We start from the raw sequence: 23323 nt of genomic DNA on the forward strand, positions 1-23323 counted from the left end.
TGAATAAGCAGATTCAATTTCCGCAATACTAAAGCAACAATACAATAAGCTTTAAATGAATCCACATCTCACACTAACCATAGAAAACACCCTTTACTTTGCCTGGATTGCACTGCACATTTTACTGAAACAGACACATTTTCTCCTCTGGGATTAGGGTTGGGATTCTTGAGGATTTTAACAATTCTGACTACATATACACACACACCTACAGAGACACTCTGGGCTACTTGAGGAGGTTCCAAAACTCTGTAACTCTGAGAGTGTACAAATGGAACCAAATGGACCCTTACGAGTCCATTTGGTTCCATTTGTACACTCTCAAAGTTATGGTGGTCCTTCAAATTACAAAGTTTGAGAACCACTGGTATTGTAATTGTAATAGCAGACGTGAAGTCCACATATTCCAGCTCTGACAGTGTGCTGAAACCGGTTCTGGAAACGGTTCCATCACATTTGGATTCCGGTTCCTCAATGTTGGATTTCCTCTCATTTGAAGAAGCGTTAAACGGTCCAAGCTTCGTCATCATCTCACCAGCTTGTCCATCTGCAGCACCTTGTTCTCCTGCAGGTGGAGCTGTTGGGTCTTCATGTCCAGGACCACGTTGAGGCTCTCCAGCTCCTGTTGCAGATACAGTGTGTGGGGGTCCATCTGCACGGGACACAGAAACACACAGAACATCACACATGATCTGAACAAAAGATAGAATATCGAACATGATTAAATGTATTATTTATCAACAAACCGCTAAGAAAATGCTGATTATTTATTTTATAATCAACTAAATCAATTAGTCGATTAAACACTTATGCCCTTTTTCTACTTTGTTGTAGATTTGCCTTTGTCATGTATGTTAAAGTTTTGCACCCCTACATTACACATGATACTAGAATATCACATGATCAGTGAACCTCAAGACTTCTAGAGTGACACTGAGGGCGCTAGACATCAGGGTGTTACGGTGTCAGTGAAACTATGATCTAGCACAAAATATTTGTTATATCTTTACCAGTTTTCAATATGTGAAGTTTTGTAAACATGCATGGTCATGCTCTGCCATGCTGTGTTGTACTTGTGTCTCATGATTTGATCTTTTCTGTTTAATCAAAATAACAAGAAGCACGGTTTAAAATGAGGTTGAAAACTAGTCCCAAGCATTAAGAGCCCACACTATTTATAGCAGCTATGGCTTGGCAGAGTAAGGTGAGTGACTTATCTTAATTGTCTAGTAGTGTGTTATGATTGAGCAGCGGTGTGATGCATTGTGGGAAAATTACACTACATAAGTGGACTGAGGGAGGTGTCAGGGATGTAAAGACATCCACACACAGCTTAGTTGACCTTTTACATTTTAAAATACTGTAATCCAAGTGCTCCTGAAACATTTTCACGTCAAGGACCCCCAGATGTATTTGGCCATGGACCCCCAATTGAAAAGATGTGTTGCCAGGGACCTCCTTAAGAGAACATTTGTCAACATTTTTCGAAAATAGCACATCAACAAGCTCGTAATGCAACATGTTGTGAGCTTGTAAATCGGGTATTTCAAACCGTATACATGTACAGTATACTGTATCCTTTCTGCCTGTGAACGATTTGAGTATTGGGATTTTACTTGTGTATGTGTATGTGAGAGTGTGTGTGTGTGTGTGTGTGTGTGTGTGTGTGTGTGTGTGTGTGTGTGTGTGTGTGTGTGTGTGTGTGTGTGTGTGTGTGTGTGTGTGTGTGTGTGTGTGTGTGTGTGTGTGTGTGTGTGTGTGTGTGTAGCTACCTGGTTCTTCTCAGCATGTTCTTGTCGTTTCTCCTCCTCTATCCTCAGCTTCTCAGTGAGATCATTGTTCTCCTCTGTCAGCTCCTGGATCCGCCTCTGGAGATGGACACCACAACAAAACACACATTACACAACAACACAATATACATCACACCACACATTACAAATGGAACATCCTGGTCTGGCTACAGAAAACCATTGTGTGTTTTTTGGGTTGTTTGACATTGAGAGCAGCGAGGCTTACAGATAAAGAGTCTTCTGCTTCCTTCAGTGTTTTGTCCAACGACTGCAGCTCCTCATGGTGAACTTTCCTGAGTTCTGGAGAGACAATAGATTTACAGTATGAGAGACCAATTACCAAACACTAACACCTGACACCCTAGCGTCCCTATTCTGTGGAAAACGTCGAAAATAGTCGATCTACAAGCTCACAACCCGTGGCTAACCCATTGTAGATGAGCTATTTTGTATAGATTATAAATTCACAATAATAATATAGTTGTCCATGGATTCGAACTGTCAGTATGACAAGTGTTTAAAGACAAACAAATTGAGGTGAAATAAATATCGAGAGGCCTTGATAAACAAAGCTCTTCTGAGTAAGAAATGTTTGTCAGCGTTTTCCTTTTGGTTTTCTTCAAAAGACAACTTGAAGCTCGCAGCTGAGTGACTGAGTGACTCCCAAATGCACCATTTATGAGTATTTATGAGTATCCAATTGGAAGAGGTGAAGTAAGTGTAGAATCTGATCCAGATGTGGAGATTCATTCTCATCCTTATCTATCATTTAAATTTAAACATAATTTAAATTTCAAAGTACCATCAGAGCTCTGAGAGTGTACAAATGGAACCAAATGGACCCATTTGTACACTCTCAGAGTTACAGACCTGTACGGGTCCACTTGGACAAGGAACCCTAAGGGTCCCTGGACCCCACTCTGGGAACCACTGATTTAGACCAAAGAGGAGACGATGTGAAGAGTTAAGGTGCAACATGAATGGTACAGATGTTACCTTCCAAGGAGATCTCAAACTGCTGTTGGACTTGTTGCAGATGTTCTGAATGTCGAACCTCAGCTTCCCGTTGCATGGCGTCATGGTTGGCTTTCAACTCCACCATCTTTAAAAGACACAAAGCAAGAATGAGAATATGACAACGTAATGCCATAATGCAAGAATGACATGACATAATAATGCCACAGTGCTTCTGTGATGCTTCCGGATTGATTTCCTGAGGCACACTAAATAAATGATACATTTTCAGTCAAACTGGTGAGTCATGTGTTTTCAGGCAGAGAGTCGGGTGCAAACCTCATATGTAGCTAGCTACTTTTCAGGATTCAAATTCAAAAATAGCAAAAGTAGCAGATCTACAAGCTGGAAACGCGTCGCTTCGCGCCGCGTTTCGAGCTTGTAGATCTGCTACTTTTGATGCTTTTGTGAGACGCTATAGTATGATCAAGTAGGGCATTCATTTACGAAAAAACACAACAAAGTTAAAATATGGAGATAGGAGGTTTCTGCCCGACAGCAACCAGGTCTATGATCAACGGCATTAATGACACCGCATCAGACAATGACTCAGCATGACTAACCCTACAACCCAGATAACGGTAAAAATATCACACACGTCAGTGTCACTACAGACACTGGGTGGAGTGGAATGTGTCATATACTGCACTTACCATTTAAACATTCTATATCTTGTTGTTGATCTAATATCACCTTACTCTTTACCTATAATTATGATTCTTTACCCACAGCTGTGAGGTTTTTCAAGGTTTTCATTGGTTACTGTATGTGGTTTGTAATGCTTGATTTGTACATAGTTGTGCGGCAAAAATGCGATGCGAGCTTGTAGATCTGCTATTTTCAGCACACAACTAAAGTCTAAATCAGGCTTATATCCAACTGAATGCCGGGCTCAGTTGTAATCCTTTGATAAATGAAATGGCCAGGAGAGTCTGTTAACAAATGTACAGCCAGCTAACACATAACCACAAATGATAATAAACCGAACAAGCCTTTCTCAAACCCAAAGCACTAAAGGGCTCTAAAAGCAAGTATGTTTTGTAAGCAAACAGACAAAATAAATGTACTGGGATTCCCCTTTGGCCGAGTGGCAGATATTTGTCTTCCCACACAGAAAGAATGGGGTTTGAATCCAGGATCTAGATGTTGAATAAAGACCCATCCATTAGGCCAGTCACAATTATTACATAATCGCCTTATCGCAATTATTTCAGATAGTCGCAATTATTTTTACATAATCGTTTCCATGCTGAAACATTTTCAGATATTTTCAAAATTTTCAAAATGAAATAGCAGATTTAGAAAAAAGTATAACGTTTTTAAATGTCAGTAATTTCTTGTAATTTTGATTCAAATGTTCTAGTGTTCAACAGCAAAAACGCAATTAATTTGTTAATCTCAATTATTTGTGTGACAACAATCGTCACGTAAAATGTCATAATGGTGACAGCCCTACCACCCATGCAAAAAGGTTCCACACATACAGTAGAACCATCTATGAAGTGAGGAATGGAATCAGAGCTGGTTCCGTTTGCCTGGCATCCTAGTTACTTTGAAGCACTACATTGTTCTCGTTGCTCTAATATTTACTTTGCCGTTCGCTAAAGTCATACTGTGTAACGGGCCTGTGTTTTGTTTCATGCCTGAAAGAAAACCACTAAAGTACCACTCCAAACGAATGCTGCGGGCTCCTAGCCCCAAGGTTATTGTGGAACGCAATGAAGACAACGTCAGAAATGGTACAGTACTGTATGTATTAAAGCAGCACTGGGTAACTTTCCTCTTCTACCCCGGATTTGAACCTGGTTTCCTGTGCAAGTGCTGACATTTTGACCATTGAGCTAATAGAGCCTGCCTACTTGCTCGGGATATAAATTGAATCTTGATCTTCAGGTCAAAATTCGTGTCAGATCCTGTGTCTATGTGAGACATGACCGTTGACACGATCTGAATCACCCCAATTGTATACGTTATATTGTATTAACATAGTCTACCATACAGATTGGAAAAAAATGGCATTTTATTGATAAAAAAGTGACATAGTGAGGCTTTAACTAGGGTTCATATGACTATGATTTCCCACTAGTAAATGTCTCTGGATAACTACCTGCTGTTCCATGAGGTTCTGGACCTTCTCAGCCTCCTCCTGGTAGGCGAGCTGAACCTTGTCCCATTCCTGCTGGTACACGACCTTCAGCCGGTTCTCCATCTGAACCAGGTCCTCCTGGTGCTGCTCCTGCACCGTCTGCAGCGTCTCCTCCAGACAACTCCTCATCTCCTCCTTCTCCTGCTCCACACGCTGGCATGACTGCACCGAAGACACTGCAGGGACAACACACACACATTTAGGGTTGGTACCGTTTTATCTGATACCGGCGCTAAAACAGTATTTTAAAACGGTGCCGGTGCCTAAACGATACTTTTCAATACAAAAGACATTAAAGGATGATGTCACCCATTTTCAACCAATCTTCATATAACTGGTCCTCACTACAAATTGGTAAAAAAAAAATCTACTCTGTCTGTGTCTCATAGGAGGGCTGTGGACACGTCAGAAACCCGCCTACCAGTGACATCGTTAGGCAGGTTTTTTTCCCACCAAACATTTCAAATGTTTTATTTCGATTTTTATTAATGTGAGAACAATGTCTTCCATGATAGCATGCTGATTTTCCGTGAATAGAAAGCCTGCACTTTCTATTAGCTTGGATGATCTACAGTAGTGGTGCTGAGCCCAAGTAGAGCTGGACTACAGCAGCTTCAACATATGCACTGAGTATGGCATTGGAAATGATATCAAGTATAATTCCAGTAAGAGTGTTGTTTTAATTTGTTGAACAAAAGAAGACATAATAATAATAATAATAATAATAATATTTCCTGATTTTAAACTAACTTTCTCAGTGTCTGTAGTAAAGTCAAATATCTTGGACAACAGATGACAGATGATGATGATATTCACAGTCCGTGCCACAGAATGAATGTATGCACAGGCGAACATCCTCACACTTAAAGGACGACTTCACCGATTTTCAACCTATCTTCATATAATTGGTCCTCACTAATACTCATGATAAAATGGTACATTTTTTTTCTACTCTGTGTCTTAGAGGAGGGCTGTGGACAGTTCGGAATCCCGTCTACCAGTGACATCATCAATGGGGAATCCAAGCTAATAGAAACGGCAGGCTTTCTATTCCTGGAAAGTTGCAATGCAATAAAAGAAGCCATTGCTCTCGTGTTAATAAAAAACAAAATAAAAAATGTGAAATCTTGTTGGAAAAAAAAATCATGCCTAACGATGATGTCACTGGTAGACGGTTTTCTGGACTGTCCACAGCCCTCCTATGAGACACAGACCAAGTAGAAAAAAATGGTACCATTTTATCATGAGTATTAATGAGGACCAATTATATGAAGATAGGTTGAACATCGGTGAAGTCGTCCTTTAAGTTCACTATGTGCTCAGAACCAGTTAAGATCACTCTATTTCGAGCTTACTATATACCACTCTACACTGCCCACTTGTGGTCAAGTTACAAAAAAGCAAGTTTTCAGAAACTTCAAGTAGAGTAATGACGCTATGATTAAATGTTTGTGGCTGCAAGAGTCAATACTTTTCAAGCTGTTCTTTGGAACTTAATGCATAGATTCATGCGTCACTTGGATGAGTCTGTGAATAGCATCTTTGTCAGTATAACTAACCCTGTGAAGAGCTGCACTAGATACTCCTCTAGCCTTAGGAGACATTGGCTTAAAAGCCTGTATTTACAACCGTCACAAATGCCTTGTCTAACATTTTCATTTGGACTGTTTTTATATACTGTATGCGAGGACCAAATATATGAAGATAGGTTGAACATGATTGAAGTTGTCCTTTAAAGCGCTTTTGTTTTTACTACTGGGGGACACCTGGTTTCATTCTGAGTAAGGATGCACGATTATGACACAATCAATGTTTTCTGACAAGCCTTCTTCTGCCAGTGCTGTCTTAAGAACTTTGTGCTGATTCTAGATCAGCCTAAATCATCACAAGTTACAGAGCACTATAATACGGTACCTATTCTGTACTATACTTACTACTATATCGTCTGTCGGGTGGAAACCTCATATGTCCAAAACTGTTACCTTTCAGGATTCAAATAAAAAGAAATAGCAAACGTAGCAGATATACAAGCTCAGAGTGCATCGATTTGTGCCGCGTTTCAAGCTTGTGGATCTGCTACTTTTGATCCTTGTGTGACGCTGTAGTTAGTATGATCAAGAAGGACATTCATTTACGAAAAAACTACAGATAAGTGGTTTCTGCCCGACAGCAACGATAGTATTCGGTAGTATTAGACGTGGTGGTACCGGTTCTAGTGTGGTACTGGGTTCTCTGTACTAAGCCCTACACACTGTATGACATGACTGCGCCGAGGACACTGCAGGGACCGGGACCACACACCCACCCACACCCCACACACACACTACACACTTAAGTCAAAACGGCTGCTTAAGTAAACTTTAAATAGCACATTTGTCTGCTTATTTTAATGCCAAGCCCACCTCTTGCTACATACAATAATGGTCAAATATCTATAAGATTTTAGATTTCACACTTAAACTATTTCATATTGTCAAATGTGTAAACTGCAGCATGAGCCGTAGCGTTCCTATTCTGGGGCCGAGCATTCGGCAAATATGGCTGATCTTGTAGATTTGGTGTGGAGGGAAAAAAGGACGGGGCCTAGACCCTTGAGGGACTGCGGTCAACGTCGTTGATTGGCTGCCGTATTAAGTGGTCAGATGGGTGGTTACATTGAACCTATTTTTTACATTAAAACCATTTTTTATATTAATGTTACATTATCATTAAAATCGTAAGTGTTTTGCCAATAATGTGGGGGCCCACTTGCAATATCCTCAAGGCCCACAGGTTGGGAATTGTCTAGGGTTTAAGTGGTTAATGCATATCACTCTGCCACAGCTGGCCATTTTTCCTTCCTAACGTTTCAGTTTGTTTATTGTTGTATCCCAGCTGTTGTGAGAAACATTGCATAACCATGTGTCTCCATTCCATAAAGCAGAGGACATGCGTCTCCAATGTGAATGATTGAATAGAGGAAAATGCCAGCGGCTGCCCAGCGGCAGCTCGTCTTGCCAGGCAGGCTGGCAGGCTGGCACTGGCCTGCTGGTGCTGATATAAGAAGCAACAACAGCTGTGGACAACATGTGAGTGTGTGCAGCAGCTTAATACCACGCATAGAATAGATAAGAGAGGTTCTTTATTTAGAGATGGTCAAAAGCTTTCCATGTGCCGTTGAGTGTGTCGCATACTGTAGCACACCGTTTCCCACTGTGGGTCGGGGCCCGCGTTTGGCTCGCGGACCCATTTTTATGGGTCGCGAGTAAATATTTTTGTGCCTTCCATTAAACATTTTTATTATTTCAAAAGATTTTAAAAAGTAAAGAAATCATAACTTTTCATCAATTAAACAAATTCCAACGTATTTTAAAAGTTTTAAATATTATTTATTTTTAAAAGTTTAAAAAAAATCTCCCATCTCCATACATCTAAACTTGCAAGTTGAATTAAGGCCCTACTTCATCGATACTACAGTGTCACACTAAAGTAGCAACAATAGGCGATCTACAAGCTCACTAGTGTTGCCATTTTTGAAACATTATAGTGAAAGTGGTTATGTCTGTCTGTGGGTTTTATAAATATTGAATCAATGAAAAGTATTAACGAGAGCTTGTGACCAAATAATAACTACATTGGAACCATTGGAACACGGGATCTTTTCTCCATTGCCTGAAAACTAACAGTTTAGATCTTTAGGACATACCGGGTTTCCACTCGACAGTGACGATATGATCTACAAACCCCGGTGAAGCAAGGAGGGACCAATTAAGTAAGTTAACCCTTTAAGACCGGGAACGCATCTGTGTGTCATTTTAAGATTTCTTTGGCTATTCAAAAATAGCAGATATACAAGCTACCGCGCTATGAACTTTTTGAAAAATAGTGAACATTTGTGCAAATCTTTGAATATATATTTTTTAAAGGAAACATTTTTAACTCTGTTACAACTTCTGGGGGTCCCTGGAACTAAATATTTTGAGATGGGGTCCACGGCTAAATACATATTTTTGAGAACCACTGATATTATAGCAACATACTGTTCACTTTAAAATATATTCCCGTTTTTTCCAAAAAATAGCAGATCTACTTGTATATCTGCCATTTTTGAATAGCCCAAAGAAATCAAAAAATGACAGATGCGTTCCCGGTTTTAATGGTTAAGTAAGTACAGTAAGCAAGTAGGTCGGAGTGACTTATTGCCGGGCGTCTATCCTTCTTACAATGAGCTCGACCCCCTGGGAGATGGATTGCCGAAAACACTTTTGTTTCAACACAGCTTATGTTAACCAGTTTGAACCCTAGCGTCCCCATTCTGGGGAGAACATTCTGCAAAAATGGCAGATCAACAAGCTCACAGCGTGGCAATGCTAGTTTCGGCGAAGAGGGGGAAAAAAAAACATGGACCCCGGCTGTAGGGTTTAAGTGGTTAAAAAAAAACAGAAAGTAAGCTAATTATTTACAGTCACTTGATACAAGACCACCTTATTCCATATCGTTGCTATCGGGTGGAAACCTTGCATGTCCAAAACTGTTAGGAAAATGAAAAAATAATCTGTGTTCCAATGGACTTATTTAGTCTCAAGCTCTTGTGAATACTTTTCATTGGTTCAATATTCATAAAACCCACAGAAACGCTTAATCACTTTCACTCTCAAAATCTTTCAAAAATAGCAGTTCACAACCTGTCACGATGCAACACTTTCTGAGCTTGTAAATCAGCTAATTTCACACATTTTGTGCCACACTTTTATAGATGTAGGGCATTCATTTAACATAAGAAAATTCAAATATGGAGGTCCAGATTTCTGTCCAACAGCAACAAAATGTATTTATATCTTGTACAACAGCTTTTTTTTTAGACAATGAATGACAAATTCTCTCACACTCAGTCGTGCCAAACAAAGCAGGGTGATCTGCATCGCAGCTCTAATGTAAACACGTCCTCCCAATGCTCAGTGGGTTTGTTTGGATAGAACTTAAAAACTTAAGGGGTTTAAAAGCGCTCCACACAGCATGCAATGCATGTTCACCTAGCCCAGTGGTTCCCAGCCTTTTTTCCTTGATGCCGCCCTTTCTTACATCTGACAAGCTGAGGACCCACCCACCCATGCAAACACACACACACACACACACTTGTGTTTTCACACATGTTAACCACTTGAACCTCTGGGGGAAACATTAGCCAAGAATCTACAAGCTCACAACATGTCGTGAGCTTGTAGATCGTCTATTTTTGTGAGATTTGGTGTAGAGACGACTCAGGTCCAGACAGTTTAGAGCATGGGTTCTCTAACTTTTTTATAGCACGACCCCATAGGGATTTCTTTTTGTCTGGGACATTTTTCGGCGACCCAATCAACCCCCCCGCGCATCTCAATTTAACTCCGCGAGGCTACAGATGGAACCAAATGGACATGTATTTGTACCACCCACCCATAAGCATTTAGCCAAAATATGTTGCCAGAAGTTCTAGCAACATATTCCAACTCCGGTGGTTCTAGCCTAGTAGAACCACCAGGGTTTCTTGATCCAGCTATCAATTTTTTTGCCACCGACCGTGGCGTTTATCTCCATCGCCGTAGCTGTTGGTAACTGGTCTAGTGGTCTGTGAGAATGATCTCCGCGCTTGGTAAAGTTACGCAATCTAAATTTAACTCCGCAAGGGTACAGATGGAACCAAATGGACCCGTGGTCCATGTATTTGTACCACCCGCTCATAAGTAAATCGTTTATGAACAGCTAAAATCAGTTTGTGTGCCTCAGCCTCTGCAACTCTGTGTGTGTGTGTGTGTGTGTGTGTGTGTGTGTGTGTGTGTGTGTGGCTGCTTGTTCTCAGTGGGTGTTGGAGGCGGAGCTGTGAGTGTATGAGGAGTGGCCGTCCTCTTCACGATGGTCGCGACAGCCTCACTTTTTTTTTTTTTTACCGTTTCTTGATAAAATAAAAAAAAATTGCGTTGCCAATGCCACCCCAATGGCACCTTCCTGCGACCCCACTTTGGGTCGCGACCCATAACTTGAGAACCGCTGGTTTAGAGAGTTTAAGTGGCTAAGCCCCATATCATACCACGAATAGCGAGCTGTAAGCTTCGCACCTCTGTTTTTTTTAAACTTGTTGGAAAATCTTGAAAATGTTTGTCTATTTGTTGAACAATTTTGACACTATAATTTCCCAAGAATTCAAGTTACAATTTTGTGCAACATGTTTTGTTACACAAACGTGTACAACCAGACAAGTCCTCACCACCCAACACTGACCTAGACCAGAGTGGAACAGATTAGAACGGCATCAGAGGCAGGGAGAGAAGCCAGGCCAACATAGGGAGTCTGTCTATCCGTCTATCAGATTTGGCATGCACATGGCTCCACAAACGGAGCCCGGCATTCCTCAGCCATGTGTAACACACACACACACACACACACACACACACACACACACACACACACACACACACACACACACACACACACACACACACACACACACACACACACACACACACACACACACACACACACACACACACACACACACACACACACACACACACACGGGTCATGTCAGAATGTTAAGATTCAACCTCCTTTAAGGCTAAACCTGGGTTTATTTTTGCTCTACTACAGCCATGGGTCAAGACCGTGCAGATGCAGAGATCCTGTTAACATGCGGCTGTGACTTGAACTAATAATAATACATCACATATTTGGCAGTGGCCCAAACACACAATGCTGGAAGGAAGGCTATAATTAGAAGCTGTGGGTGAAGTGACATCACTGATACGAGCTGGGAGGAACGCGGGCACGTTGGGAGCTTGTAGATCTGCTATGTCCGGAGCCCGACACCGCCGTACAACTGAGCATAGCCAGCATGGTTCTCAGCCTTTTCTGGATGAGGACCCACATGGAAATCTTAAAAAGGGTTCGTGGCCCACCCATCTGACCACCTGCAAGGCATGTTTATTTGGGCTCTGGCTTGGATCAATGGAACTAACAATGTATATTTTAAGTTCTTATGTATCAGTATCACAATGAAAACCTATTTTTCAATGTTTGAAAAGAAAAAATACCATAATATTCTTTTTAAAAATACATTTATGTTATAATATCATTGGTGCTTGAGTGGCGCAGAGGTAAAATGCCTCCCCACCACCACGGAGGTCGTGGGTTCAAGTACCACCATGGTGCATCTGGCTTTGTCGAGCGTCTATAGGAACACAAAAGGCTCTATGCACAGCAGCCATATTGGAAGGAAATTGGGCCTCTTCTTACTTCCTTCACAGATGTTACCAATGATACTAATGAAGGCTCCGTTCCATTAAGTGTAACACAGTGGTTCTCAAACCTTTTAATTGCAAGGACCCCCATAACTCTGAGAGTGTACAAATGGAACCATTTAGTTCCATTTGTACACTCTCAGAGTTACACACCCGCAAGGGACCCTTTGGAACACCCTCAAGTGTTTCCAGTGAGCCAACATGCTCACTATCAGCACCCTGACTCTGTTTGACCAGAATGGAACAGAGCCTTAATTAGTGTGGTTGCCCGAATGGGCAACCAGACTATTGTTCTCCACCTACTTTATTTATTTCTAGATAAACTTTATTTCGGGCTGCTACTCCTCCCACAGTTTATTTTTCCTAATTTAGTGGCATATGTCAAAATGACCGGCTTCACCGGGAATCGTGCACTTGTATTTTTCTAAGATTGGTTGCATAGTTTAATTGATATTGATTTATTAGTGCATTACATTTCCCCATCCACTTTAATGGGAAAATGAAAAAACTCCCATTCAAATATTTTTTTCTCAAAAACTGTAAGGGCTACAGTTACAACACTTGGAGGGGAGGTTCATAATTTATTGCAAAGTTATTTAAAAAATAATCACACCAGTCGGTATAACTCTTGAACCGTAGGTCGTAAAATCAAAATGTTTTTTTTCCCCTGGATTCCTTGGGTCACGACGCATCTCCCCATATAGGTCACGCCCATTTCCGTCTGGATAGATTTTCCGCCATTTTGAATTTTCTTCAAAACACACTTTTAGTTCCTCCTCCTACAGATTTTGTCCAAATTTCACAAAAATCGGTACACATGATCTATGGATTAATGCGATAAACATCTCCAAGCGGAATTTTGATAGTCTTTACCGTTCGTCCGTAAATGGCTTCCAAAGTTAGCGGAAGGGGCCCCTTTTACGAAAAAGGCCAAAAATCACAAACTAAACGTCCAATCAATCCCACATTTGAATCACATGTCAAGGGTGATTTACTCAACAAATCCCCAAAAGCATTTCCACTTTGATCCATAGGGGGGCGCCACAAATGCGCAAAATGTGACCGGTTGATGCAAAAACCTTATTTTGGGGGGATCAATCCTCTCAAAATGAAACGCAAGCGATCTCAGGAGTGACGTGACAATGTAATTGGCGCAGCCTCCGACGGTATTCCTCCCAGCGTATTGCTGGAGTCCCGGCGGCCGCGACCCGCGACCTGCGTCGGCGCAACCACACTCTGCAATTGCCCTGAATTGCGACGCGTCTAGTTAGTATCATTGGCAACACCGGTGAAGGAAGTAAGCAGACGCCCAATTTCTTTCCAATATGGTTGCTGTGCATAGAGCCTATTGGCCCGTGTTCTGGGGATGGACGCCAGGCGGGGATGGTGATAATTGTCACTGCACGTACTCCTACAGGCTGGGGCGGAGCCTGTCAGCAGGGAGTGTTGGGCGGGACGAGTAGGACGAAGGCTCTACGTCCTCCCGGTGGGCGCTCCTCACTGGCAGGTGAGTCAGTAGGATACAACAGCAGTAACACACAAATGTGTGTCGGGAGGAATCATTTGTAAAACGACTAAATTGGGGAGAGGAAGCGGATATTTTTATAAAATACAAATACAATTTTATATTATCATTCAAATCTTTGTTTTACCAATTAGTTGGGGGCCCACTTGCAATATCCTCCCCCAGGTTGAGAACCAGGGGGTTAAGTGGTAAACAGACTTGTAACCTTGGTAAAGAGAGTTCCGTGTGGACTTCCTGACCTTGTGGTTCAACACTCACAAACAATACGAGGGTCCATTTGAGGTCACTGAGGCTCCTGGAATGTTGAGATGAAGCTTCAGGGTCTAAAGACCAGTCATGTGTTTAAGTCCCGAGGCCATGGGTTTGGGGAGGGGCTACCACACTATAGCTACAGTAAGGGGGTTTTGCATGGTCTATTATTATACATCCAAAAATGTACAGTGTATTATTCGACATGAAGTGTAATAATGTACACACATGGATACGTAGTGAGTGTATTGGGGGTGGGGGGGTAAATTGGGGTGTGTCAAGAGTGTCAAACCACTGTAACCTCCCAGAGGTCACAGTTCAACTGGCCACTCCTGGGAAAATGGGCTGATACAGTCAACTCATATGGAGCCATAAAACACAAGAATGGACGGACAGACGGAAAGGACAGGACAGACAGACGGACTCCATAGAGGAGGAGGACAGACAGATGCACTCCTTAGAGGACAGACAGACAGACAGACAGACAGACAGACAGACAGACGCACACCTTAGAGGAGGACAGACAGACTCAACAATAATAATGGCACTGGAGCAATCTCTGACAATTGGAGCCATTTTCAGAAAAAGGCTGCTATTGTCCAAGATTGCGCCAGTGCCATTATTATTTTTGCCTTATGAGTCCTGCTCCTGAGATGCACCGGACCAGCCTGAACCTGGCTTGAGGCACGGTGGAAACCCTGCCATTGTTCTAGACACACAACTCAGAGGAGGGAGGACAGACAAGACAAGACGATACAGACAGACAGACCTTAGATGAGGACACAGAAGCAAGCAGTCTGTAAATCTAATTAACTGACAGGAGCAAAAGAAAAGGACCAATAGAAGAAGTGCTGTTGTACAAAACAACATCTCTTGTTTTCATACATGTGCACCCTTTAAATTCAATTCCTTCTGGGTTTTTTTTTAAACACACATGGCCAATAAAGGATTCTAGTGTGAAAATGTATTCTTCAACTGCAACATAACTTACAGCAATGGAATTCTTTTCAGTTTGGTATATTTTCTAAATAAAGCCAGCGTTTTACAACCAAGCACAGGAAATTAAGTATTAACCACTTAAGCCCTCTATTCTAAGTAAAACGGACCAGAGTTACAACTGCACTTGGACCACTTTTCCCCGTCTACCCCAAATCTCTTTGCCAAACATAGCCAACCTACAAGCTCACAACGCATTCATTGGTGAATGTTCCCCCCAGAATTGAGATGCTGGGGTTCCAGTGGTTACTGGTTAACCCATTAAAAGCAGGAAACCATCCGTGTCATTTTAGATTTCAGAAATCTAAGATTCAGAACAGTGGTTCTCAAAGCTTGCAGCGTGTCACTTCGTGCCACGCTGCAAGCTTTTACATCTGCTATTTTTGAACATTTTTTTAAAATCATGAAAGTGTTTGAAAAACACAAATCTCTACACACACACACACAGACACAAGCACGCAGAGATTTAGCTATTTTATGGATAGATATATTAGATGTCATTCATTTATTCACCGCAATATTTCACCCGCGTTTTATCCGATATTAATTAATAATTATATTCGATTGACGCGAATCCACCCAAACCGCGGTTAACTGCGGCAACCGCGGCTAAAACCGTGATCCGCGCATCTCTAATGTGCGGGCCTCCCCCTGGGTCCCGAGGTCAACAAAACATTTTGACGCCCGATCCTGTAAACCGCTGGACCGATGGGCGTCCAACTTTGCATGCAAACACCCAGTAGGCCAAGGATGAAGACACTCCACATTTTTCAAATTGGCCTCGTTGCTTTACACTTCGGCCTACTGTATAAATCCTGAACCGTAGGTTGTACCAAAGGGGGAAAAAGAATCCCCCTGTATTCCTTGAATCATGAACCAACTCCTTTTGCATTTTATTCAAAACTCACTTTTAGCTACTACTCCTACATATTTTGTTAAAAACTCACACTAATCGGTAGGCCTAAACATTGTTCATTTCATGTTGTTCATCAGTAAATGAACAACTTTAATGGCAATACTTTTATCTAACTTTGTCTGCTATAAAAAGGACAGCAGCATGCTGTTTACTGCTGTTCAGTTTGAATCATAATGAACCAGTCGTACAGTATGAATGATAATGAACCAGTCGTACAGTTTGAATCATAATGAACCAGTCATACAGTATGAATGATAATGAGCCAGTCATACAGTATGAATGATAATGAACCAGTCGTACAGTATGCTTGCCTGCCCGTTTCCTGGCTCTTTCAGACAGACTGAACACTTTGCCAAGTGGACAATTAGGAGAAAGATAAATATCACAGATTGGCACTAAGTGCAGTCTATATATATATGTGGTGTGTGTGCGTGTGTGTGTGTGTGTGTCTTACCCAGCTCTCCTCGTAGGGTCACCAGCTCCTGGGACTGCTCCCTGCGCTGCCTCACGGCCTCATCCCGCTGGAGAACACACACACAGTTTATATTACTTTACTTGTGAGGACATCAGCATTTTAGGACAACTGTTTTATGAATGCTATTTAAAAATGTTTGGGACATTTTTAACCCTACTATATGCCTAAACCTGAAAATAGCCGATCTACAGCACAAGCTCACACTTGTAGATCTGCCATTTTTGGTGCACAACACCGGCATGCAACCAAACATAAATCAACCATAACTCCAACCCTAACAACTAAACCTAACCTCCAAATGCCTAATCCTAAACCCCAATATTTTCCTAATTGTAAGCCTTACTCAAAATCTGTTTCAACCATAAAACAACCATTTCTCTTATGAGGACCAGGAAAATAGTACATTTCTCAAATGCTACTATACTTGTGGGTACATTTGGCCCTCACAAGTCTAGACACACACACACACAGCTTGGATGTTTGTGCAGTTCGGTTGAACTGTGTCTTCATTGGGACAGGGCAACAGGCTTGGCTGTCGTCTACAACAGAATATATATACGTAGCCACGACAAATCACCTTTCAAATAAACGTTATTAGAATGACAATAACATCCATCACTACATGACAGCTCCCCGTCATCGCCCGTCTCTGGTGAATCCAGTTTCACAAACAGGACATTGAATCTGACAGCTGAAATCTATTTCCAATAAGCAGACAGCCTCCGTCAGACTCTTCCAAGAAATAACCTCACTAAGTAAAAAAGAAAAGAAAAGGTCATTTACTGTCCGTCTTTAGCATATTGTTTTCCATCTCATCACCTGTATCTTAAATGGACCCTCTAGCGTCTATAAGTTCATCTTTCCTTCCTCTGTTCCAGTCAGCCTACGTCTCCAACTTCAGCCTCACCAGATTAATTTAAGCACCAAACTATACGTCTGCGTAATCACACATTGTAATCCACACAGCCTCTTATCACACAGCCTCTTATGGACACAGAGTAATGGATAAACAGCTTGCCAAAAGACCACTTAAACAATTAAGAAATACTGCTGCTGCTGCCCTGGTCTGCGGAAGCGGAGCGGAGGAGAGAACCCAGTTTACCCTGTGTCCAGCAGCAGCGCAGGGGGCAGGAAGGCACTCTCTGCTGCCTGAACAGCCCATGGTCCAGCCTCCGCCTGGGGGCTTAGGGTGCCGGGAGTTTCCTCCTCCTGGCTACGGAGGTCCAGTACGCCCAGGACCTCCTCCACACACACACACACACACACACACACACACACACGCACACGCACACCTCCTCTACACTGCTCCCACTGCATCTGAGGCTCCATCGGCAGTGCTGAGCGAGAGAGAGTCGAGTGCTTTACCGTAACGCCTCTAAAAGAGGGGGCAGCCGGGAATGCTGCAGTAGTGTGCTTAGAAGGACAGCCTCCCTCAGCGCTGAGCTGAGAGGCAGCTACTAAACGAAGGGGGATAAATAAGGTGGAGCACTGTTGGGAGCGCAGTGACCCGCCCTCCCTGGGGAGCAGATGGAGATGGTTCATTACCACATCGACCCATCCTCCAAACCTTTCCTTTACAATCTGCCACTATAGCCACATTTCTAACTGTCAACTTTAAAATGTATTAGAAAACATCACTGCAAAATACTCTGAATGATTTTTTTTAACAGTTTAGAGAGGTTCTCTTTAACATAACATAACATTCAAGGAACATACATTCAACAGCATACAACTATCATGAATATCGAACATGAAATAGCTGAATAAAATCAGTAAAATCCAGTTATACAATGATCAAATTCATTCACTTTCAATTACTAAAAAGGTACAGTGGCAGCGAATTACCAAGTAGCTGTGTAGAAAAATAGAAATAATATTGCAGTACACTGTGGCAAGGACTATAATAAAAGACCCTGCAAACAGCAAATATACAGATGGTTGGTACAAAGCATGATATAAAAGTAGATGACCAGATCTGCAAGGGAACACCAAACAAAACCAGCAGCCATCTTGATGGCCTTATACTCGCACGGTCAACACTTCATCATCGCATGATTTAATATTCTGATGGAAAGTCTCTATGTGAGCAGGGTACTGTGCTCCCAATGGCCTACTGGTTAACCACTTAAGCCCTTTATACTCCGTCGTATGACGAATAGTGAATATAGCACATCTACAGACTCAGAAGAACTGATACTTTTGTTTAGTGTATTTAGTTAACTAAAGCATAACCTCACCCGATGGATAGATGAAAATAATAATGCATCATCACTGAACCAATAGCCATACAGCTCTCCATGGCTTCCCTAAAGAAGTCAATATTTTCAAAGCAATCCTTCGCCCTCGTACAGGCCACATGTGTGTACTGTAATTCTCTCTCTGTCAATTAACTGGGTATCTCATTTCTTAGTCGGGCTGAAAGCAATTCTGATACAGTAGTTGGGAGGAATCTCAGGTCGCATGCGGAGGGAATATTAGTCTCCCTGATGCACATCGAACATGACCTCACATCAGGTGTAGAATGACTCTCCATGGGCAGGTCAGGATCAATACAGACAGAAATTGATCCAGATCAGCTTCCAACATTCAAGAAACATTAAAGGCTGCACATGAAGCACAGTACGTTTGTTGCACATTATTCCGTCTGTGAGATCACATTAAACATTTCATTTAAAAATAATGCATGTGGATGCAATAGAATTGCATATCGTCTCTACACTTTGTAGAGGAGAATGCATGGCCTCATCCAAACAGCACAGAGCCCTGGTCCAGTGTTGTGGTCCAGTGTCTGGCTGTGGTTCAGAACCAGCCTGGTCCACTGGTTCAGAACCACATCAAGTCAACAGCTGGGACATTCTCACACACTGATGACAAGCTCCAGCCCCCCTATTCCTGGTCTAGTGAGGGGCTACCACATTCCACTACACTATGTATATACTCTAACACAACAACTGTAGGCTACTACAACACAGCAGAACAAGACAACTACTGTACCAATGCAAAATGTGCAGGTCTGCAGCGCCCAGTGCATAGATATCCACACACACAGAACTGCACTGACTGCTGCTGCTCATTCCACCTGCCGAGCTTCGCTTTCTATGCGTGTTATGTCTATGCTGAGTTATGCTTCGAAGAACAACGGTATCGGCGATCTACAAGCCCACAATTGGGCTTGTAGATCGGCGATGCTTGGCGTGAGATACCGTCGTGCAGCGAAGTATAAACGAAGCTTAATGAGGTATGAAAAGCACCACAACTAGCTGAGTTCTCAACCGATTTACACACGGTTTGGTTTGTATGCTACAGGATTAAAATGCTGGTTTTCATACCAAAATGCTTACATAGATTGTAAAAACAATATAGCCTAACCTATAAAACAAAACAATTTTTGTCTGTTATTATTGCATATCATTAGTTATGTCTGTCTTTCACAAATGAATGACTAGTAGCCTAGGGCTGGGCCTATCAAAATAAACTAGCGTGATAACATAGTATATGTTATTGTTTGCTTAATTTTTGCAGTAGCACTACCTGGGGAAACATCCACCAGCCACCACTGACTTGGCCTAAGTCCACAGGGGAGGTGGCAGAGAAGAAACCTGTTCCGTTTCTGTGGTTGAGTTCATCAATTTGACATCACTTCCATCTAACCGGAAGGATATGAGTCAACCATCTGTGACTGGAAGAGAGTAAAGGGTCTGAACACATCGCATGTTGTTTGCAGAAATGACTGAATAATGGGCTGTATTGGAGTCATATTGTTGCCTTGGCCAGAATTTACAGTATTTTAACCACTTAAACCCTACACTTAGTTGACCAGTGTCCACCAGGGGTTCTATACTGTACTTTCCCCCCCTACATTAAACATTCTTCGCCAAAAATAGCCGATCTACAAGCTCACAGAGCTTGTAGGGCTATTTTCATTGAACATTCGCCCCCAGAATAGGGGCATTAGGGTTCCAGTGGTTAGAATCTTTGTTTCATGCTGCCGTTGTGTTTTGCAGTTCAGTTCAACATATTACATAACATTACAGTCATTTAGCAGACGCTAACACTATGTCTTACAACACAGTCTGCACTTTGCTCCAGAAATCACTTAGCACTTGCATCATGCTGATGTCTGAATGCATGGAATGTGCAATCAGGTTGCAACAGGCAACAGTTCTAGACGTCCAAAACGGGTTCCTAAACCTTGTCAGCTTGAGAACCAAAGGAGACATTTGGATTCTCCCCTGGACTCAAACTTACAAAAATATATTATGAACTAATCAATTAAGCCTCATTTAAAAATATAGTTAAAACTCACATGTGGCACGCGAGCTTGTCATTTCCATTTCATTTTTATAATTAGAAAAAAAGAAATAAGATTTAGTCGTGACACTTAAAAAGGGGTCCTTATGTTTGGGTCTGCTGATGATGAATGGTTTTTCACCCGTTTATAAACGATAACTGAACCTATAACAGGTCGTTATCATGTGGTGGTGATGCCATCTCATATTGGCATCATGTTGCCCGGGTCCTGTCTGGTGTGTGTCAGGAGACCAGTGCTGTCAGATAAGTTCCACTGGTCTCTCGGGGGGTTGGGGTGGCTGGCCGGGGGCCGGCAGACATGACGTCCACCCCAGAAACACTGTAGCACACCACACCCAGTCTGACAGTTGCCTCTTGCAACTTTTATTTTGGAGTGCAGCTTTCTTTCCACCTTGGTGGATTTGTTGTTAGCTGAGCACCCACAGCCAAGGAATTGATTGATTGATACTTTATTAAGTTTTCAAAACGTACAGAGGTGCATTTATGCAATATAGCGGATAGAAGCCCTGAGGGCTTGTTTCCATTGTGGTCCTATGTATTCAATTCATCAAGACATACAATGCTTTACAAGAAATCATCAATACTAAGAGCAGTAAAAGGTATATTTACAGAAAAACAGTGGGGGGTTATTTCTTTTGACAAGCTAGAAGACTTGTCTAGGTCCAGTTGCAATTACAAAGTCACATTTTTTGATGGCTGGTGGTAGGGTATTCCACATTTTGGTGGCATAATAGTAGAATGTATTCATCCCCAATGTTTGTGCCGAATCTGGGTGGAATAAGATCAGAGGAGCTCTCTCTGGTGTTGTGCCCGTGGGCGTAAGCAAACAAAGGACGCACACCTGCTCCAATTTTAGAGGACAAGTTTCTTTGGAATTTTTAACACAACAGGCTATTTAGTAGTGTCACTTTGTAGGGAAAAATGTAGAAGCCAGCCATACACTATTTAAGCTTATTTAGCACAAAAAACACAAGGGGAATTGCTACAAAGTGTTATATTTAAAGACACAAGACTTGGCAGAGAGAGAGAGAGAGAGAGAGAGAGAGAGAGAGAGAGCGAGAGCGAGAGAGAGACAGAGACAGAGAGACAGAGAGACAGAGAGAGACAGAGAGAGACAGAGAGAGAGAGAACAATATTAAACTAAGCAGAGACAGAATCTAGAGCTTAGATATCTTTTTAGCGGTGCCAACCGCTCTAAGCTTGACTTTGTCCGTATGTCCGTCCGTCCGTATCAGCACGGGATGATGAGCACGGGATTTTACACAGCTATAACTCCAGATTGCAGCATGCCACCAAGTCCAAATATGGTATGTGGACTTAGACCACCAATAGGGACGAGCATGACTTGCTGAAGTTAGCAAAGAGGGGTCCAGGGACCCCCCGCGTATGTTATGTCCGTCCGCCCGTTTAGGGCACGGGATTTTAAACAGCTATAACTCCAGTTTGAAGCCTGCCACCAAGTCCAAATTTGGTATGTGGACTTACACCACCAATAGGGACGAGCATGAATTTCTGAAGTTATCAAAGCGGGGTCCAGGGACCCCCCGCGTATGCTATGTCAGTCCGCCCGTTTAGGGCACGGGATTTTAAACAGCTATAACTCCAGTTTGAAGCCTGCCACCAAGTCCAAATTTGGTATGTGGACTTACACCACCAATAGGGACGAGCATGAATCGCTGAAGTTATCAAAGCGGGGTCCAGGGACCCCCCGCGTATGCTATGTCAGTCCGCCCGTTTAGGGCACGGGATTTTAAACAGCTATAACTCCAGTTTGAAGCCTGCCACCAAGTCCAAATTTGGTATGTGGACTTACACCACCAATAGGGACGAGCATGAATTGCTGAAGTTATCAAAGCGGGGTCCAGGGACCCCCCGCGTATGCTATGTCCGTCCGCCCGTTTAGGGCACGGGATTTTAAACAGCTATAACTCCAGTTTGAAGCCTGCCACCAAGTCCAAATTTGGTATGTGGACTTACACCACCAATAGCGAGGCGCATGACTTGCTGACGTTATCAAAGAGGGGTCCAGGGACCCCCAGCGCCCGTATGAGCACGGGATGAGCACGGGATTTTAAACAGCTATAACTCCAGTTTGCAGCATGCCACCAAGTCCACATTTGGTATGTGGACTTAGACCACCAATAGGGACCAGCATGAATTGCTGAAGCCCCGCCCCCTCTGTCTTCCCATTGGCTGGCCTTCAAACAGCCATAACTCAAGTTCGCAGCATGCTACGGAGTACAAATTTTGTACATGGACTAAAACCAGCAATAGGGACGAACTGTAATTACTTAAGCCCCGCCCCCTCTGTCTGCCCATTGGCTGGGCTTTAAACAGCCATAATTCCAGTTTGCAGCATGCTACCAAGTACAAATTTGGTAAGTCGACTCAGACCACCAATAGGGACGAACTGAAATGAGTTAAGCCCCGCCCCAAAGGCACCGCTTCCTTCACACAGGGTGTGATTTTTTTTTATAGTCCAAGTCCCATTGGAAATATGAAAGATTTTATTATATACAGTATGAAGTATTGATAACTTAAGGCTACCACCAGCGTCTGTCCCTCCTCTGCTGCCTTACGAGACAGAATATTAACCCCATTATAATCTGATATAATTACTATCAATATATCGCAATGAATAAGTGAGT

The 23323-nt window shown here is 42.5% G+C and overlaps 1 protein-coding gene across 1 annotated transcript in view; it reads right to left on the reverse strand.

Moving 5' to 3' along the window:
• mtus1a (microtubule associated tumor suppressor 1a) overlaps positions 1 to 23323 on the reverse strand; it is a gene marked incomplete at its 5' end in the record, with an annotated part of 46343 nt that overhangs the window by 2401 nt on the left and 20619 nt on the right. The window contains 6 exons of the mRNA XM_084086086.1: positions 536 to 652; positions 1773 to 1868; positions 2017 to 2090; positions 2787 to 2892; positions 4912 to 5126; positions 16344 to 16410. Coding sequence (XP_083942212.1) covers positions 536 to 652; positions 1773 to 1868; positions 2017 to 2090; positions 2787 to 2892; positions 4912 to 5126; positions 16344 to 16410 — 675 coding nt within the window. The remainder of the gene's footprint in view (positions 1 to 535; positions 653 to 1772; positions 1869 to 2016; positions 2091 to 2786; positions 2893 to 4911; positions 5127 to 16343; positions 16411 to 23323) is intronic.

This window comes from Gymnoscopelus microlampas (assembly GCF_963454915.1).
Source record: "Gymnoscopelus microlampas genome assembly, chromosome: 18".
NCBI classification, from domain to species: domain Eukaryota; kingdom Metazoa; phylum Chordata; class Actinopteri; order Myctophiformes; family Myctophidae; genus Gymnoscopelus; species Gymnoscopelus microlampas.